At 39.4% G+C, this 16931-nt stretch overlaps 1 protein-coding gene across 2 annotated transcripts in view; it reads left to right on the forward strand.

The window, feature by feature from the left end:
- Positions 1-16931, forward strand: part of Ppp2r3a (protein phosphatase 2 regulatory subunit B''alpha) — a 243705-nt gene that overhangs the window by 69227 nt on the left and 157547 nt on the right. For both annotated transcript variants that reach the window (XM_017800255.2, XM_008841637.3), the window contains one exon: positions 1518-3945. In XM_017800255.2, the coding sequence (XP_017655744.1) occupies positions 1954-3945 (1992 nt within the window). In that variant the 5' untranslated portion in view covers positions 1518-1953. The remainder of the gene's footprint in view (positions 1-1517; positions 3946-16931) is intronic.

Consider the following 16931-nt stretch of genomic DNA (forward strand, 5'->3'; position numbering starts at 1 on the left):
GCCTTCAAGTTTAGGTCTGCTTCTTTTTGTAAACTTTATGTGTCTTTGTGGTTTACTTTTTGTGCATGAAAAGCTGGTTTGTCTAAGCTTCCAGTTCTCTCTTTTGATTTTATATTGGAGTGGCTGGATTGCTTTTGTTTTCAGGAGTTCGCACAGAGGCCCAATTCAGGCGAGGGTCATATGTTTTCAGGCTTTCTCGTAAGGTCTGGATCCCTCCAGGAATGTTTTTGGCCTCAGGAATTAGGGGCTTGGACTGGCCTGGGAGCCTGGCTCAGGAAAGATGCTGGTCTAGGGCAGCTGGTGGCCGTACCACCAAGAGATGCAAAGGCAGATGGGACAGGAAGAGGCCCCAAAGCCTCCTGGGGACTGCACTGAGGAGCTGGGTTCATCTGGATGCAAAGGATCAAGAAGAGGAAAGGTCAGCCCTGTGTCCCAGAAAGAGGCTGGGGGGTGGTGCAGGCCCGGGGAAGCAGAGTCCGGTGAGGGCGGGGCCAGGCCCAGAAGTAGAGCTCCTGGGGCCCAGAGAAGGCACTCCGTTGGTCTGGATGAAAAGGATCAGGGAGCAGTATTGGTTCCCCAGGTGTCTGGGGCCCCAAGACAAGGAATGGGACAGGACCCAAACTCAGAGGAGAGAAAGGGAGCGGAGATGGGAGGGTGAATGAGGCTGGGGGAGTCAAGGCGCAGAGGGCACAATGGACTTATCCCAAAGAGAGGCCTGCGGGTACGAGAGGGGACAGGAAGGCTATTTTTAAAAAAAAATTTTAAATGTTATTTTTATGGGTATTTTGCCTTCGTGTATGTAAGTGTATCATATGTGTGCAGTTTCTTTGGAGGCCAGAAAAGGATATTATATACCCTGGAACTGGAGTTAGGGTCAGTTGTTAGCTGCCATGTGGGTTCTGGGAACTGAACATGGGTCTTCTGTAATAGCAACCAGTGATCTTAACCGCTGAGCCATCACTCCTGCCCCAGGAAGACTATTCTTTTTTTTTTTTTTTTTAATTTTAATTTTATGTGTATGAGTGTTATACCTGCATGTATGTAAGTGCACCTGTATCATGCAGTATCCACAGAGGACAGAAGAGGGCGTCAGATCCTCTAGAACTAGAGTTACAGACAATTATTAGCTACCATATGGGTACTGGTATTCTAACCCAGGTCTTCTGTAAGAACACCTAGTGCTCTTAACTGCTAAGCCATCTCTCTCCAGCCCCAGGAAGACTGTTCTTGATCCGTGATGGAGCACAATAATGTGTATTCTTAAGGTATGAAGATGAGAAAACTATAGATATAAACTTGTTACTGTTATGTAAGAAGGCAGGAAGAGTAAAATAAGAACTATGTGATGGGAGGCAGATAGAAGAAGGCAGAATTGAGAATGCTAGTTGAGGTAATAAGGAGTATAGAATGTGAGGAAACAAAGGCCTGAAGTAAATATCAGCAATACACGATAGGACAGAGAATGGAGCTCATTGATTCACTGCATTTGTTTAATTATTTTTCTTCTTGTTTTGTAGGTTTTTCTGTCATTCACAGAAAAATGGATCATTTAAGTCTTTGGAGGACTCGGTTGTCACAATACTCCTCTACTACCAACTAAGATTTATGACAGTCAACTTATGATAATAAATTTCAACATTACAGAAACACTGAAGAATTAGAAGATAGTCTTTCATAAGATAATCCTAGAGTATCATGCTACTAAATAAAACCTAAAAAGCACAGTTGTTGAATCATTAGACTTGATAATACACACACATATGTGCAGCAGCTACTGTCTACTGATACTTACCAAACCTCAAATTTAAACATCTTCCCTTCATGGAAAATTATATTTTGCAAGAAACCACTGAGCATTGTCATTTACTGTTTTTTGATAAGTATCATTAGGAAAATTTTCTTGAAACACGTTCTAGAAAGTTCTAAGTCCCACCACTAGGTGAATTTGATATTATGGCAGCAACTTACAGACTTGTGGTTAGTACTGTGAACCATTACAGCAGTGTGGTGATAGACCGGCGTTTTGAACAAGCTATACATTATTGCACTGGAACCTGCCATACCTTTACACATGGAATAGACTGCATTGTGGTACATCATAGTGTTTGTGCAGACCTCTTGCATATTCCTGTGTCTCAGTTCAAAGATGTGGATCTGAACTCTGTGTTTCTGCCCCATGAAAATGGGCTTTCCTCAGCTGAAGGAGATTACCCTCATCAGGCCCTCACAGGCATATCCAGGGTCAAGAGAGCATCTGCATTTCAGAATACCTGTAACTTAAAGGACATTGCAGGAGAAGCAATCAGTTTTGCTAGTGGGAAAATAAAAGAATTTTCTCTTGAAAAACTCAGAAACTCGAACCATGCAGCTTACAGAAAAGGAAGGAAAGTTAAATCTGACTCATTTAATAGGAGATCAGTTGATTTTGACTTACTCTGTGGCCACTATAACAATGATGGGACCTCTCCATCCTTTGGCTTACTCCGGAGTTCCTCAGTTGAGGAAAAATCTTTATCTCATAGAAACTCATTTGATACAAACCTGACTTCCATGTTTCTTCAAAACTTTTCTGAAGAAGACCTGGTAACCCAGATTTTGGAAAAACATAAAATAGATTGTTTTTCTTCTGGGACAGACATAAAAATGTGCTTGGACATCTTACTGAAATGCTCTGAGGATTTGAAAAAATGCACAGACATTATAAAACAGTGCATAAAGAAAAAATCAGGAAGCAGCATCAATGAAGGAAGTGGCAATGATACATTTTCTAACTCTGAAACTGTCTATATGAATGTAATGACCAGGTTAGCAACCTATCTGAGAAAGTTACCATTTGAATTTATGCAGTCTGGGAGTAATGAGACTGTAGATTTAACAGAACTGGTCAGTAATATGCCCAGCTTACAACTGACTCCCTTCTCGCCAATATATGGGACCGAACAGCCCCCTAAATATGAAGATGTTGTCCAGCTCTCAGGTCCTGATGTTGGACAGTTTCAGTCTGTTAAAATGCAGGATGATAAGCATAATTCTAAGCAAGCAGACACTGCAAAAGCCACTCCAAACAACACAAATTCCTTGTATAGCTTGGAGATAAATGATCCCAGAATTCTAAAAGCTGTTCAGCTTCAATCACCATCATTAACTATGAATCCGTTAGAGACTGTTTCTTCTGGTGACTTAATGGAAACTCTTTATATTGAAGAAGAGTCTGATGGAAAGAAGTCATTATTAGGTAAAGGACGAAAAAGAGAGAATGGACAAGGTCAAGAACTGTTAAAAGTAAATGAACATAAAGAATTTCCAGACCATGATACTCATTTTAAAAAATGTCCTGCCTCAATGCAAAATGAAGTTGGTAAGATATTTGAGAAGCCAGTTGTTCATCTGCCTGAAGAAAAATCTAAATTAGAAGTTCCTAAAGTAGAACTAGGAGACCAGAGACATTCTATGAACTCTAATGGTCAAGAAGAAATAGATAAATTGTTAATGGATTTGGAATCATTTTCACAGAAGATGGAGACCTCTCTGAGAGAGCCACTTGCCAAAGATAAAAGCATCAGCCCTCTAAATAGTCATAGCCATTTGACTGGACAGATCTCTTCAGATCCTGAGCCTAAATCCAAAGTCTCTTCACCTGCAGAAAAAGTCTCACCTTCCTGTCTAACAAGGATTATTGAAACCAATGGACACAAAATAGAGGAAGAAGACCGAGCCCTCTTACTGAGAATTTTGGAAAGTATTGAAGACTTTGCTCAAGAACTAGTTGAATGCAAATCAAGCAGAGGAAGCCTATCACAAGAAAAGGAAATGATGCAAATTCTACAGGAAACTTTGACAACTTCCTCCCAAGCCAATTTATCAGTCTGTAGAGGCTCTATTTGTGAGAAAGCCAAAGATACTACTTCAGTTGTTTTAATTCAGCAGATGCCAGAGGTGATCAAGGTAAGACCCGACAATCTTGAGTCCTGAGAATTCTCCAAAGACGTTTTATTGCTTGTAAAATGTATAAGCAGAAACTACTTTTGTTAGCCATTTTGAGTTCTACACTAGGAATGATCTCAGCTGAATCAGTAAGAAGCAAAGGGCTTAGAATCAAACAGATTTCAGTTTTCAGTTTCCTAGCCATGCCTTTCATTTTCCTTCTAGTTCTGTGACCAAAAGAAAGTCACTTCGCTTTAATATCCACACCTGTAAAGAATTTCAATATTTCTGTAAAACGTAAGCACTGAAACATGATGCTTACACAAAGTAGACATTTAATATTCATTCTCATTCTTTTAAGGCAACCAAGAAACCAGTCCTTCATGAGTGTGCATGCTTCTGTGAGGTACGGAATAGGGCACAAAAAAAGAGAGGGCCTGATACTTCAAGAGCTTAAATAGCTAGCGTGACAGAACTTATACTTCTAAACAGTATGTTAGCCTGTAAACATTCTCTAAAAGTACTGTTAGTGCAGTAAGCCTTCACAGAAGGCAAAAACTTGAGTGTATGAGGTTTGTTTCTCTATTAAGAATAAATAACAATCTAGACTCAAAGAAGTAGCTTCAAAAGGTTTATGATCTTGGGAGCTAGAGAGATGGCTCAGTAGTTAAGAGCACTGGCTGCTCTTAACAGAGGACCCAGGTTCAATTCCCAGCACCCACATGACAGCTAACACCATAACTCAGATCCCCTGGAACTGGAGTTATGGATGGTTGTCAGCTGCTATGTGGGTACTGGAAATCAAACCCGAGTCCTCTGCAAGAGCAGCCAGTGCTTTTAACCACTGAACCATCTCTCCAGCCCCATATTGCATAATTTTTAAAAATTGGGTGTTGGAGATAGCATTTATGTAGCCAAGTTAAAAATCAAGTTAAGGCTGAGGACATGGCTCAGCAGTTAAGAGCAGTGGCTGCTTTTGCAGAGGACCTGGGTTCTGTTCCCATATGGCAGCTCACAACCATTTGTAACTGCAGTTCTAGGGGAATTCGGTGCCTTCTTCTGGCTTCTGTAGGCACTGCATATGTGTGTGTATATACATACATGCAGGCAAAACACTCATATACATAAAATAAATAAAAAAATCAAGTTAAATAGTATTTTAGCCCCATTAAAATTTCATTTGAAGGACCAGGCATGGTGGGTATGCCTTTAATCCCAGACTTAGGAGGCAGAGGCAGGTAGATCTCTGTGAGATCAAGGCCAACCTGGTGTACATAGCAAGTTTCAGGCCAGTTGGGGCTACAGGGAGACCCTTTCTCTTTCTTTTTTTAAAAAATATTTTATTTTTATTTTATGTGTATGCGTGTATTGCCTGCATGTAGGTAAGTGTACCTGTGTCATGCAATGCCCACGAAGGACAGAAGAGGCTGTTGGATCCCCTGGAACTGGGGCCACGGACAGTTGTTAGCTGCCATGTGGCTGCTGGGATGTGAACCTGGGTCTTCTTCAAGAACAGCCAATGTTCTTAACTGCTGAGCCATCTCTCCAGCCCCAGGGAAACTCTTTCAAAACAGACAAATTCCATTTAAGGGCCAGCAACATGGCTCAGTGGGTAAAGGCACTTACCATACAAGGCTGACAGCCTTAGTTCAATTCCTGGGACCCAAGTAGAGGTAGAAAGAGAAAGCCTACTCCCCAGGTTGTCTTCTGACCTCCACACACATGCTGTAGCATGTGTATTCCCACATGTGTGTGCACACGTGCATGCACACACACATTAGTAATACTATACAATTTTTTAAAATTTAATTTTATCTGGGCATTGTGGGATATTTCTGTGGGATATTCCTGGTACTCAAGAGTTAGAGGCAGGAAACCACAAGAAAGACCCTGTCTCAAGCTAAGTAATAGAGTATTTTCCTACCATGTGCAAAGCCCTGGGTTTGATCCCAGCACCAGTGGGAGGAAGGACAGGAATTATTTGACAAAATGAAAAAGGTAAATTGTGATCAAGTGACTAATTTCTACTTGGTACACATTTTATGACTACTGTTCTGTGGACATTTTTAGTCCCAGTAACATTGAAATTTAAAGTACTACATTATATACTGAGGTTATTAAATGATGATTTTACTCAGATGTTCACAGAACAGTCCTGTAAAATCTCTCTGTGGATTTCATTTATTGGTTCACAAATGTTAGTAGTATTAGAGTTTTAAAGCAAAAGCTCCAACTCTGGGAGTTCCAATGGACCAGGTTCAACCACCACTCCCAAAAGCCAATCCAAAAGATCAACTCTGCAAAAGTAAGAAAGGAGTTTTATAAAAGGACTTTGGCCATACCAGGAAGAACAGAGGGGTCAAATGATTTAAGACCTGTCTTCAGAGAGCTGACAGAACTTTGAGGTTTTTAGAAAGTGGAACAGACAAAGGTTAGGGGTGTTCATAACTAAAGGTTTGCATAGCTTGGCAAAGAAGCAAGCTTGGTCAGGCCATGGTTTGGTCAGACTATTATCTTTGGATGGGCAGGCTGTGCTTTGTGGACACAAAGAAAGTTAGTGTTGCCTAGCGTGTAGTTTCAATTCTTCTCATGGGGTATTTACCCATCAGACCTTTTACTCCTGGAGTCCAAGTGATTTCAGGAAAGAATGACTCAGAAAAGAGCAAGTCAGAAAGGCATGATGAAATTAGTTCCTTCAGGTATACAGCAATGACTGGAGACTTTCAGACACTACTTCAGCTAGTCTCATCTTACTTATTCTTATTTGGTATCTTGGGGTAGGATTAGCAGCTTCAGACAAATACCCTTAAATGACTTACAAATCTATGTGCAGAATTGAGCAAGAATTCTGACCCAAATTTTAAGGTAGCAGCTGAGCATGGTGGCACACGCCTTTAATACCAGCACTCAGGAGGCAGAGGAAAGCAGCTCTTTTTGAGATTGAGGCCAGCTTCGTCTACATAGTGAGTTCCAGGCCAGCTATGACTACAGAGAAACCCTATCTCAAAAAGAACACCCCCCCCAAAAAAAATTCCTATGGTAGCAAATGCAAAATGAAGACACACATACCAAGTTTTTACTTTGCTGTGTGTCTGGTATACCCAAGTAAAGAATCAGTACTTTCAGCAAGTACACTGTAAACCCCTATTATAATATCTTTAACTTGAGCTGTCAGTAGGAGAGAAACTAAATAAATTAACAAAAGTTTTAAAGTCTTTTTATAGATGAGACATTTTGTAAAGAAAATAACTATATAGGAACCTCAGAATGCTAATGATATCCCAAGAGTACTGTTATTGTAAGCTAAGCATGCTAAGACATTTGGATATATTTTCTCACTGTTTTCCCAACAATCTGCCCACTGAATGAAAAATGTCCACCTTCTCTAATGACCTATTTTAATGTCTCAAAGCCATTATAACCAGAAACTGTTGTTGTAGTAAAGCATCTTGAATGTTCTTAAACTTTCTTCTCACGTTATCTTTTGTGAAAAAAAAAGAGATAGTTGGGGATTAGGTCCCTGATAAGACTCCCAGTCTTAGCAGTAGGTCCCCAGTGATACCCTAAGTTTATTACAGCAGCTAACAGTGAATGAGCTTCCTAGCTTTTTATAAATGTGGACTAAAATCAGAATGGGATTTTAAAAATTATATCCCATCATTCTCTTAAATAAGTTACACTATCTTAAAATAGATGAAAATTTGACAAGATTTCTGCTTGATAAAAGTATTAATGAGGGGCTAGAGAGATGGTTCAGTGGTAAAGAACACTGGCTGCTCTTGCAGAGACCCCTGGTTCTGTTATTAGCATCCACATGGTGGCTAACAACTGTCTGTAATTCCAATTCCAGGGAATCTGATGCCCTCTTCTGACCCCCACAGGCACTGCACAACATGGGTGCACTCACACATATGCAGGCAATATAGTTGTACACATGAATTGAATAAAAATAATAAATAAAAAAGCTCATCTTAGATACAGTGAAACCCACAACCTACCTGTCTTCACTCTTTTCTCCATTTTCCAAAAGTAACTACTATTTTGAGATTGGTGTTTATCTGTTCCTGTAAGCTTTTATACAATACTGTTCTTCATGGTGCCTTCATTGTTTTGTTTGTCTATATGTTTTCTTGCACATGCTAGGCAAGCACTATACCACTAAGCTACATCTCTGGCCCTTAGTTTTCTTGAGATGAGTTTCTTGCTGTGTAGTTCAGGCTGGACTGGAACTTGCTGTTCTTGTCTTAGTCTCCTAAGTACTAGGATTATAGATGTGAGCCATTATACCTGGCCTATGATTTCTTTAAGAATAAGTGATTTTTGTTTGGTTTGGTTTGGTTTGGTTTTCGGGGGAGGAGTGGTTTTGGTTTTGATGAGTTTAGAGCCACAGCTGCCCTGGAACTTTCTATGTAGACCAGACTGGCTGAAATCACAGAGAGATTTGCCTACCTCTGCCTCCCAAATGCTGGGACTAAAGGCGTGTGCCATCTTGTTCACCTCAAGAATAACAGTTTTGTTTTCTTTTTTTCTTCAGTCTTTTTGAGACAAGGTCTCCTTGTAGACCCAGCTAGCCTGGAACTCACTATGTAGACCAGGCTGGCCTCGAACTCACAGAGATCTGCCTGCCTCTCCCTCCTGAGTGCTGGGATTAAACGCGTGCACCACCACGCCTGGCTAAGAATAACAGTTTTTAATACCCTTTGGTGGTTTCTTGACAGCTGAACAATTGCCACTTCAAAACATTTTAATTAATTGGGCATTTAGGCGGTACTTTTAAATGACATTGATGATGATACATTAAGAAGAATGATGGATGTGACAGTATTACGTCACTAATATTTTAATATATATTTCAAAATAATTTCCCAAGTGTGAGCAATATTTGTTGCTCAGATATAAATGAAATTCAAACCCCTGCTGTGAGAGGGAGCCCAAAAGAAAATACTGTTGAGAAACTGGATAGTGACTTAGATCAGAGGTCAACAATCTCGGGCCCTTGGGCCAAATCCACCGTGTTGCTGCCAAGACCACAATCCCACCTGCTCATTACATGATCTATTGCTACTTTTGTGTTCTACCTACTAAGCCAACAAAGCCGAGTAGCCAAGAGATCCTAAGGCTGAAGTATTTACTATGTGACCATTTATAGAAATAGTTTGCTGACTCCTGGTCTAGATAGTATTTCATAATAAATCAGCAAAGAAGACTTTTGTTAAGGCATTTTGTTGAATGCATTGGAAATCCTGGAAATGTCATTAAATATCAATAACACAAACTACCAGTGGACATTTTAAAAGTAAATAAGGCTGAATTTGGTGGAATGCACCTGTGTATTGGAGGCTGAGGCAGGAGAATCAATTTAAATAAATAAATATTTCCAGAGTAAAGCTTTTGTGAAGGATTCTGACCACAGATTGCTGTTCTCCCCAACCTTCTTTAATAACCATTTATCTCTGAAAACTAGCTTTTTTATCCCATGTGCTAAATTTCTTTTTCCTTTCTTTGTTAGAGAACTTTCTTGCAATGTCATTCATTCTCTTGCAGTCATTGGCTAGCACGCTTGTCTTCAGGATATGCTTCTTTCCCACAAGTCCTCTATATGACCTGAAATAACCCTGTAGGTTCAAGAATAGCTGTCATACACAGTTGAACAAGAACAAGAGAACAGCCTGTAGTGAAGGTGCCATACAGACGAATGAGGTACTCTGCTGAGGCCATATTTTAATATGGAAGATAATAGAATAATTTTTCTCAATATTTGTTTTTACTGAATTTATATACATTTCAGACAATACATCTTAATCATATTTAGTTCCCCTCCCCCAGCCACACCACCCAATATCCCCACCTCACTTTATAATTTTATAAAAACCAAACACTAAGAAACTATAATCACTTAGATAATCCTTTCATGTGCGTGTGTGTGTGTGTGTGTGTGTGTGTGTGTGTGTATGAAGTGTCAGGTGTCATCTTCTGTCTCTCTCCACCTTATGATTTTGAGACAGGGTCTCACTGAACCTAGAGTTCACTGATTGACTAGACTAGTTGGCCAGTGATCTCCAGAAATTCACCTGTCTGCACCCACATCACCTTCCCTTTCCCCAAGCACTAGGGTGCAGATAAGTACCACCATGCCTAGCCTTATGTGGGTGCTGGGATTCTGAGTTCAGGTTTTCACTGATTGCAGGCACTTTACAGATTGAACCATCTCCCTCAGCCCCAATAAATCGTATCTTAATTTTTTTACTGCTTTACTGCTACCAGCAGGTGGCATTATAGTTATTTTGGGTCTTTTGTTAGCCTAATGGAACAGTAATGTGTTAATAGTAACTCAGAGGTTAAAAAATTAAATCCTAACCTCCTTTTAAAAAAACATTGGGTTTTGTTTAGTTTTAGAAAAAGCAGTGTCAAGAAAAATTTATCATTTCTACAATAGAAATAATGGAAATGTGTATATGTGTAGGTGTCTTTAATGAAGAAGAAAGAATTTAAAGTAAGCAAGAATGTTTAAAAACAAAACTGTAAATCTAGTGAAACCTGACAACTTAACAGCTGAGGGGAAAACATGCCTACATGACCAGTATAATAGCGTACATGCCTTTCATCCCAGCACTTGGGATGTAGAGGTATGTGGATCTCTGAGTTCCAGGCCAGCCTAGTCTACAAAGGGAGTTCCAGGCCAACTAGGGCTACATAGTGTCTCAAAACAAACAGACAAAAGGTGCAAATTGGGCTGGGGAGTTTGCTAGTGGTGAAATTAACACATAAGAGGCTGTATGCCCAAACCTAGACTGGTAGCTAACTCTCAGTTCATGCTCAATAGGTATTTGAAATATTTATTAAGAATGTTCACTTTCACAGGGACTTTGTATATTTCTGTACTGTTTTAAATTTTCCCCTAAAATCCTTTTAAAAGAAGAAAAAATAATAAAAGTAAGCTTTCCAAGATAATTCCAAAAGATTCTACTATTACAGCCAGGCTTAAACCCCTAAAAGTGAACTTTTCCTAATATAACCGTCTTCAGAAATTGAATAAAATTACCTGTATAAATTGATCACAAGCTTAATTATTCTATTCCTTACAGTCTCCTTACTTCATAAGAACTGAGGGTTAGGTGCAGACCTTTGAATCAGGGTTCTGCCGTTTCCCCTGAGATTATCAGCTTTCAGTACTCTAACTAGATATGGGGAGTGTCGTCTTCTCTCACAGATCTGCTTTTGTTTAACCTGGAACTGCTTTAAACATCCCTGAGACATAGCTCCATCAGCTATTCTATCCACAGAGTAATGCTCATTAATGTTGGTATGTTCTTGACCATCAAGCCTTCTGTTTTGTTATCTGTGAATTTAACTCTCACCCCAAATTAATAAAAATCATATTTTCTCCCCTATGAGGGTTTATATGCAAGTAATGATTGAAGAGTGAGGGAGAGACATTTTTTCCAATGGGGTAGTCCCCTGGTAAGGTACCATGCTCCTGTAAACAAACCTCTCATATTCCTGTAACTAACTCTAGTGAAACTCATTAGGTCACAAAAACAGCAACAAAAGCTGTGAAAGTAGGAGGGGTGGTGCTAGTTGGAAAGAGGAAAGAGATTAGTGGGTGTTATCAGGGTTACCAAAGAGAATAATGAGGGAGAGGTAAATAGGATCAAAATACACTGTGTACATTATGAGCATGTCATAATGAAACTCATTTCGTATACTTAATAAAACATTTTAAAAACAATATTCTCTCTTCTGCCTCCTCTCCTCTTCCTTCCTTCTTCCCCAGATTCATTTAGTGTGTCAGTGAAATGGAAACCTCCCATTCCTTTTAACTGCATATTTATAGACAAGAAAGTAATTCTTATGCTCTGTAAGGAGCAATCTGCAGTTGAAGTAATTCCTTAAGGGGAGAAGGAAAAAAAGCAATCCTGGAAGAACAGAGAATCCAGAAACTAAAAATTGGGGGGGGGGGGCCAAGAAGTTATCACAACTAATTTTAGGTTTTTCATTCTTTTTTCCTGCCCTAGATCCAAGAAATACATATGCTTAAGCATCTTGAAAATTGAAAGGCAGAGATGATAAATTGGGGAAAGATATGCCTATCATTTGGAGGCAATTGGAAAAAGACACCAAAATGTTTTAGGTCTTATAACCTATAAAAGTATATGACCTATAACTTATAAGGTCTTATATGTGCCGTACTGTTTTGTGATGGCCTCTGAGGTTAAAGTAGAGAGTAGGTTAAGAACAGCATCCAAAAAACAGATAGCAGTTACTACCTGGCCTCCTTCCCTTGCCTAGTGCTTTATTGTTGAAGAATAGAAGAGCATTAATAACATAGAGCAAACCATTAATGAAACAATGAAAAAGCACCACATTGCACCATAAAGGAAAGGAATATGAATAATTAGCTTGTCATCAGTTTCCTCTTACAGCCTAGCTATAGTGATATTTTAAATTTTAGGTAAAAAATTCAACTATTACTGTCTTAAGCACTTAGCTAATAGTTAGAGCTACACAGTGAGAAGCATTTTTTAAAATTCACCCTTTTAAAGTGCAGAATTTAGTTGATTTTTGTATTTTTGGTGAGGTGGTGCAACCACCAGCACTGTCCACTTCTAGCATATTTTTATCACCCCATAGTCAATCTGAATTCCCTATTGTTCCTAACCCTTGGCAACCAGAAAGCACTTCTCGTCTCTGTAGAGTTGCCTATTCTGAACATTTTATGTAGTCATATAATATGCGATCTCTTGTGACTGACTTCTTTGATTTAACATATTTTCAACATTTTTCATGTTTAACATGTACCAGTACTTTGTAGATTTTTATGATTAAATAATATTCCAATTTGGAAAATCCACATTTCATTCGTCTTTTTATTTCATCCGCAACATGGACATTTTGGTTGTTTCACTTTTTGGGGCAGTAAATATTTGTGTGTAAGTTTTGTGTGAATAGAAAAAGGCTTTGATTGATTGATTGATTGATTGATTGATTGAAAATTTTTGTGGTTCTGGGATCAAATCCAGGGCCTCGTGCATACTAGGCAAATTTTCTAGGTGGATGGATGAATGGATGGGGTGGATGGAGATGGATGGATGGATGGATGATGGTGCTGGGAATTGAACCCAAGGTCTTGCAAATACTCTACCACTGAATTATATCCTCTTTATTTATTTATTTATTTATTTTTACTTTTTATTTTGGAGACAGGGTCTCACTCTGTAACCCTGACTGGCCTGACACTTGCTTTATAGACCAGGCTGGCATTGAACTTGGAACAATCCTCCTGTCCCCACCTCCCAAGTGCTGGGTTTGCAGGCATGCACCTCTATGCCTGGCTCCCAGATCATTTTTTAAAACAATCTCACTAAGTTGCCCAAGCCTTGAGCTTATTATGTAGCCCAGGCAGGCCTCAAACTTGTGATCCTCCTGCTTCAGCCTCCCATGTGGCTGTGATTACATATGTGTGCTACCATGTCCAACTTGATTTCATGTTTATTTTTTTCCAAAACAGCCAGCTTCCTTTCATTTATCAGAAGTATACTCCTAGTGTAGTACAATTTCCTCTCTAACATGTAACTTTTCTTTCCTTGTCTAAGCTAAATCCTTTGGTGTCACTCTCTACTGCCTTTCTGGAACTACTTCTGGCACCATACCACAGATACTCACACAGCTAAGCTGATTTCCTGGCCTTGCTATGCTGTGTTACTGTTACTTGGATCTTTACAGCCTTTGCTGCCTTGATTATTCCAACTGGCCTTCCTACCTGGAAGTCCTTGGCTGATGCTATCTTCTCAGCTCCAAAACCACATTCAGCCGAAGCTGGTGAGTGACTGTATATTACCATATGTGCGGAATAAAGGGCTAGACCCATTTTGGCACAACCCATTGTAGGTAAACAACAACCACCATTTAGGACTTTTCTTCTTTGTCCAGTGCTAGAGATTGAACCCACGGCCTTGTGCATGCTAAATAAGCACTCTACCGCTAAGCCACATCCATAGCCACAAGCTCAATACATTGAACATGTAATACAGTTTGACTAGTATATAAGTCAACATAAGGGAATTGGTTTTTTAGTCAGAAGTCCAATTTTTTTCTCCTGTATAAGGAACCCATTCTTTTTTTAAAGTTTATTTTATTTATTTATTTATTTATTTAGGTCTTTTTTGAGACAGGGTCTCCCTGTAGCCCCAGCTGGCCTGGATTCGCTATGGAGACCAGGCTGGCCTCAAACTCACAGAGATCCTCCTGCCTCTACCTCCCGAGTGCTGGATAAAAGGCATGCACCACCACGCCCAGCTATTTTTTTTATTTTATGTGTATGCTTGTATTGCCTGCACGTAGGTAAGTGCACCCATGCTGTGCCTGTGGAGGTCAGAAGAGGATGTTGGATCCCCCTGGGACTGGAGTTACAGAGAGTTATTAGCTGCCATGTGGGTGCTAGGATTCGAACCCAGGTCTTCTGCAAGAAAAACCAGTGTTCTTAACCACTGAGCCATCTCTCCAGCCCCAAGCAACCCATTCTTAAAACACTCCATAGAACTGACTCTTTCCTGAGAGAATTAATGTTATATTACTAATGTGTTCTTATTCAAAGGAGAAGGGTCAAAGAACTATAAAACGATTTGGAAAATTCTTTTTAAAAAATAATTTTGATTTTCAAACTAATCTTACAAAATGAATTCTATGAAGAGGCAATATGTTGTGTCTTAAACACAGTTTTATTTTCCTCTGTTTCCTTCCTAATCTCCTTCCTTTGATGTACGGGCTTGTTCTTCTAAACTTACTGCTCACTAAGTTCCAAAGGTCCTTTTAAGATATGGGAAAGGAGCATTTTTTTTTTCTTGCTTGAGATAATGGAGGCTGTTTCCAAAGAAATACTTACATATATGCATGCGAAACACTCAGACACATAAAACAAAGTAAAATGTTAAAAAGAAAGTAGAACTGAATACCCTAAGAAAGAAATATTAGATATAGATGAATGGAATTTAGCTAGAAAAGGGGGTACAAAGGATTATCAAATAGTAATAACAGTACATCCTGAACTGAATTGATTTTTCCTTTGAGGAACTTAAAAAAAAAGCTCAGATTTTTAGCATTCCATAATTTTACCTGCCCCCCCCCCCACCAATAAAGTCCAAACACTGGGTAAAGCTCCTCAAATGAGCTTTATTTTTAGGGTCATAGCAAAGAGACCATCCTCTCTTGCATAAGATGCTGCCAGGGAACCCATAAGCTCATACCCAGGCACCTACCATTCCATATATCTTCTCTGGAACAAGCATTTTGGGGCAACAGATATAATCTCTCGAAACTTGAGATCATCTCTCTTGACAAATGAATATTCACTAACATATTATTGATAATAGCCAGAAAGTGGCAATAACCCAAAGTCCAAATGAAGTATTATTTAACCATATAAAGGAACAAAGTACTGGTATAAGCAACATCACAGCAAGCCTTGAAAACATGTAAAGTGAAAGAAGTGAGTCACAGAATTACCTCTCCTACCCAAGAATGCTTGTTCAGGAGGAAGACACATGGAATGGTCCGTAGGAAAGGAACCCTAGTCCTGGCAACTGGATCTCAAGATAGCAACTGAAAAAATCCCAGTCAGCCCCACAACAGAAGGCACTCATCTCTTGTATCCTGTCATCAAGTTCTTTTATGGTTGTTTTCCTGGAAACCCATAGTAAGCTCATAGTTCAGATAGGACTACCCGTATCTTCAGACAAGATATATTAATGAATGAGCAAAGAGAGTAAGTAGATCCTAGTGCCTGGTTGTGTCTGTAGTGAAGTTCACTCATACTTGATCTTTCCCAATAAAGATGAGGCCATCCTAAAAACAATGTTGTTAGGTACTTTGTTCCAGTTGTGTACTCCTTGTAAGTCAGAGTCTCAAATTCTTCCTAGGACCAAGCAGATATAATTCCATGTAAACACAAGTAAGTTTAAAAAGCAAATAAACTAACCTCATGCTAGGCAGTGTTTCTCTGTCAATAATTCATTACCACAGACAAATTCTTTCCTAAGCTCTTCTGGGGTCCTGACCTTGTGTTCACTGAATTCTTTTTGGAAAACAGTTATAAATCAAAACTTGGACCTTATTTGATCATCAGAAGACATATAGAAATGGTTTCTTAGGAGTGTGAACAACATAGCTGAGTCTGGTGGTGCACGTTGTTAATCTCAGCACTCAGGAAGCAGAGACAGATGGACAAGTGGATCTCTCCGAGTTCATGGCCAGCCTGGTCTACATAGTGAGGCCCTGTCTTTAAAAAAAGAAAGTGTAAATGGCAGAGCCAGCTTTTCTTTAAAGAGCTTTAACCAGTGTTTAGACTTTATTGGGGGGTGAGGGAGCAGGTAATATTTTAAAAATCTGAGCTGAGCTGAGTTTTTTTTTTTAAGTTCCTCAAAGGAAAAATCTCATAAATTCAGTTCAGGATGCATTGTTAATTACTATGTGATAATCTTGTATACCCTTTTTTCTAACTAAATTTCATTCATATGTACCTAATATTTCTTTCTTAGGGTATTCATTTCTATTTTCTTTTTAAATTTTTATTTATTTTTATGTATTTGAGTGTTTTGCCTGCATGTATATAAGTACACCACCTGAGTGCAGTGCCCAAGAAGGCCAGAAGAGGGCATTGGATCCCTGGAACTGGAGTTATGCATGGTTGTAAGCCACCGTGTGGGTGCTTGGAATTGAACCTGGGTCCTCTGCAAGAGCAGCCAGTGCTCTTAACCCCTGAGCCATCTCTCTAGCCCCTGTTCCACTTCAGCACTTTTAATGATAAATTTTCAAAGTATACCCATAACCACTTTGAAAAAATTATATTTAGCTGGGCATGGTGGTACAGGTCTTTAACCTCAGAACTTGGCAGACAGAGGCAGGCAGATCTTTGTGACTTCAAGGCCAGCTTGGTCTACCTAGTAAGTTCCAGGCCAACCACAGCTACAAAGTAAGACCCTGTGCCTCCCCCACTAAAAAATATATGTGTA

This window comes from Nannospalax galili, unplaced genomic scaffold (genome assembly GCF_000622305.1).
Source record: "Nannospalax galili isolate Female #2095 unplaced genomic scaffold, S.galili_v1.0 scaffold861, whole genome shotgun sequence".
Classification (NCBI taxonomy): domain Eukaryota; kingdom Metazoa; phylum Chordata; class Mammalia; order Rodentia; family Spalacidae; genus Nannospalax; species Nannospalax galili.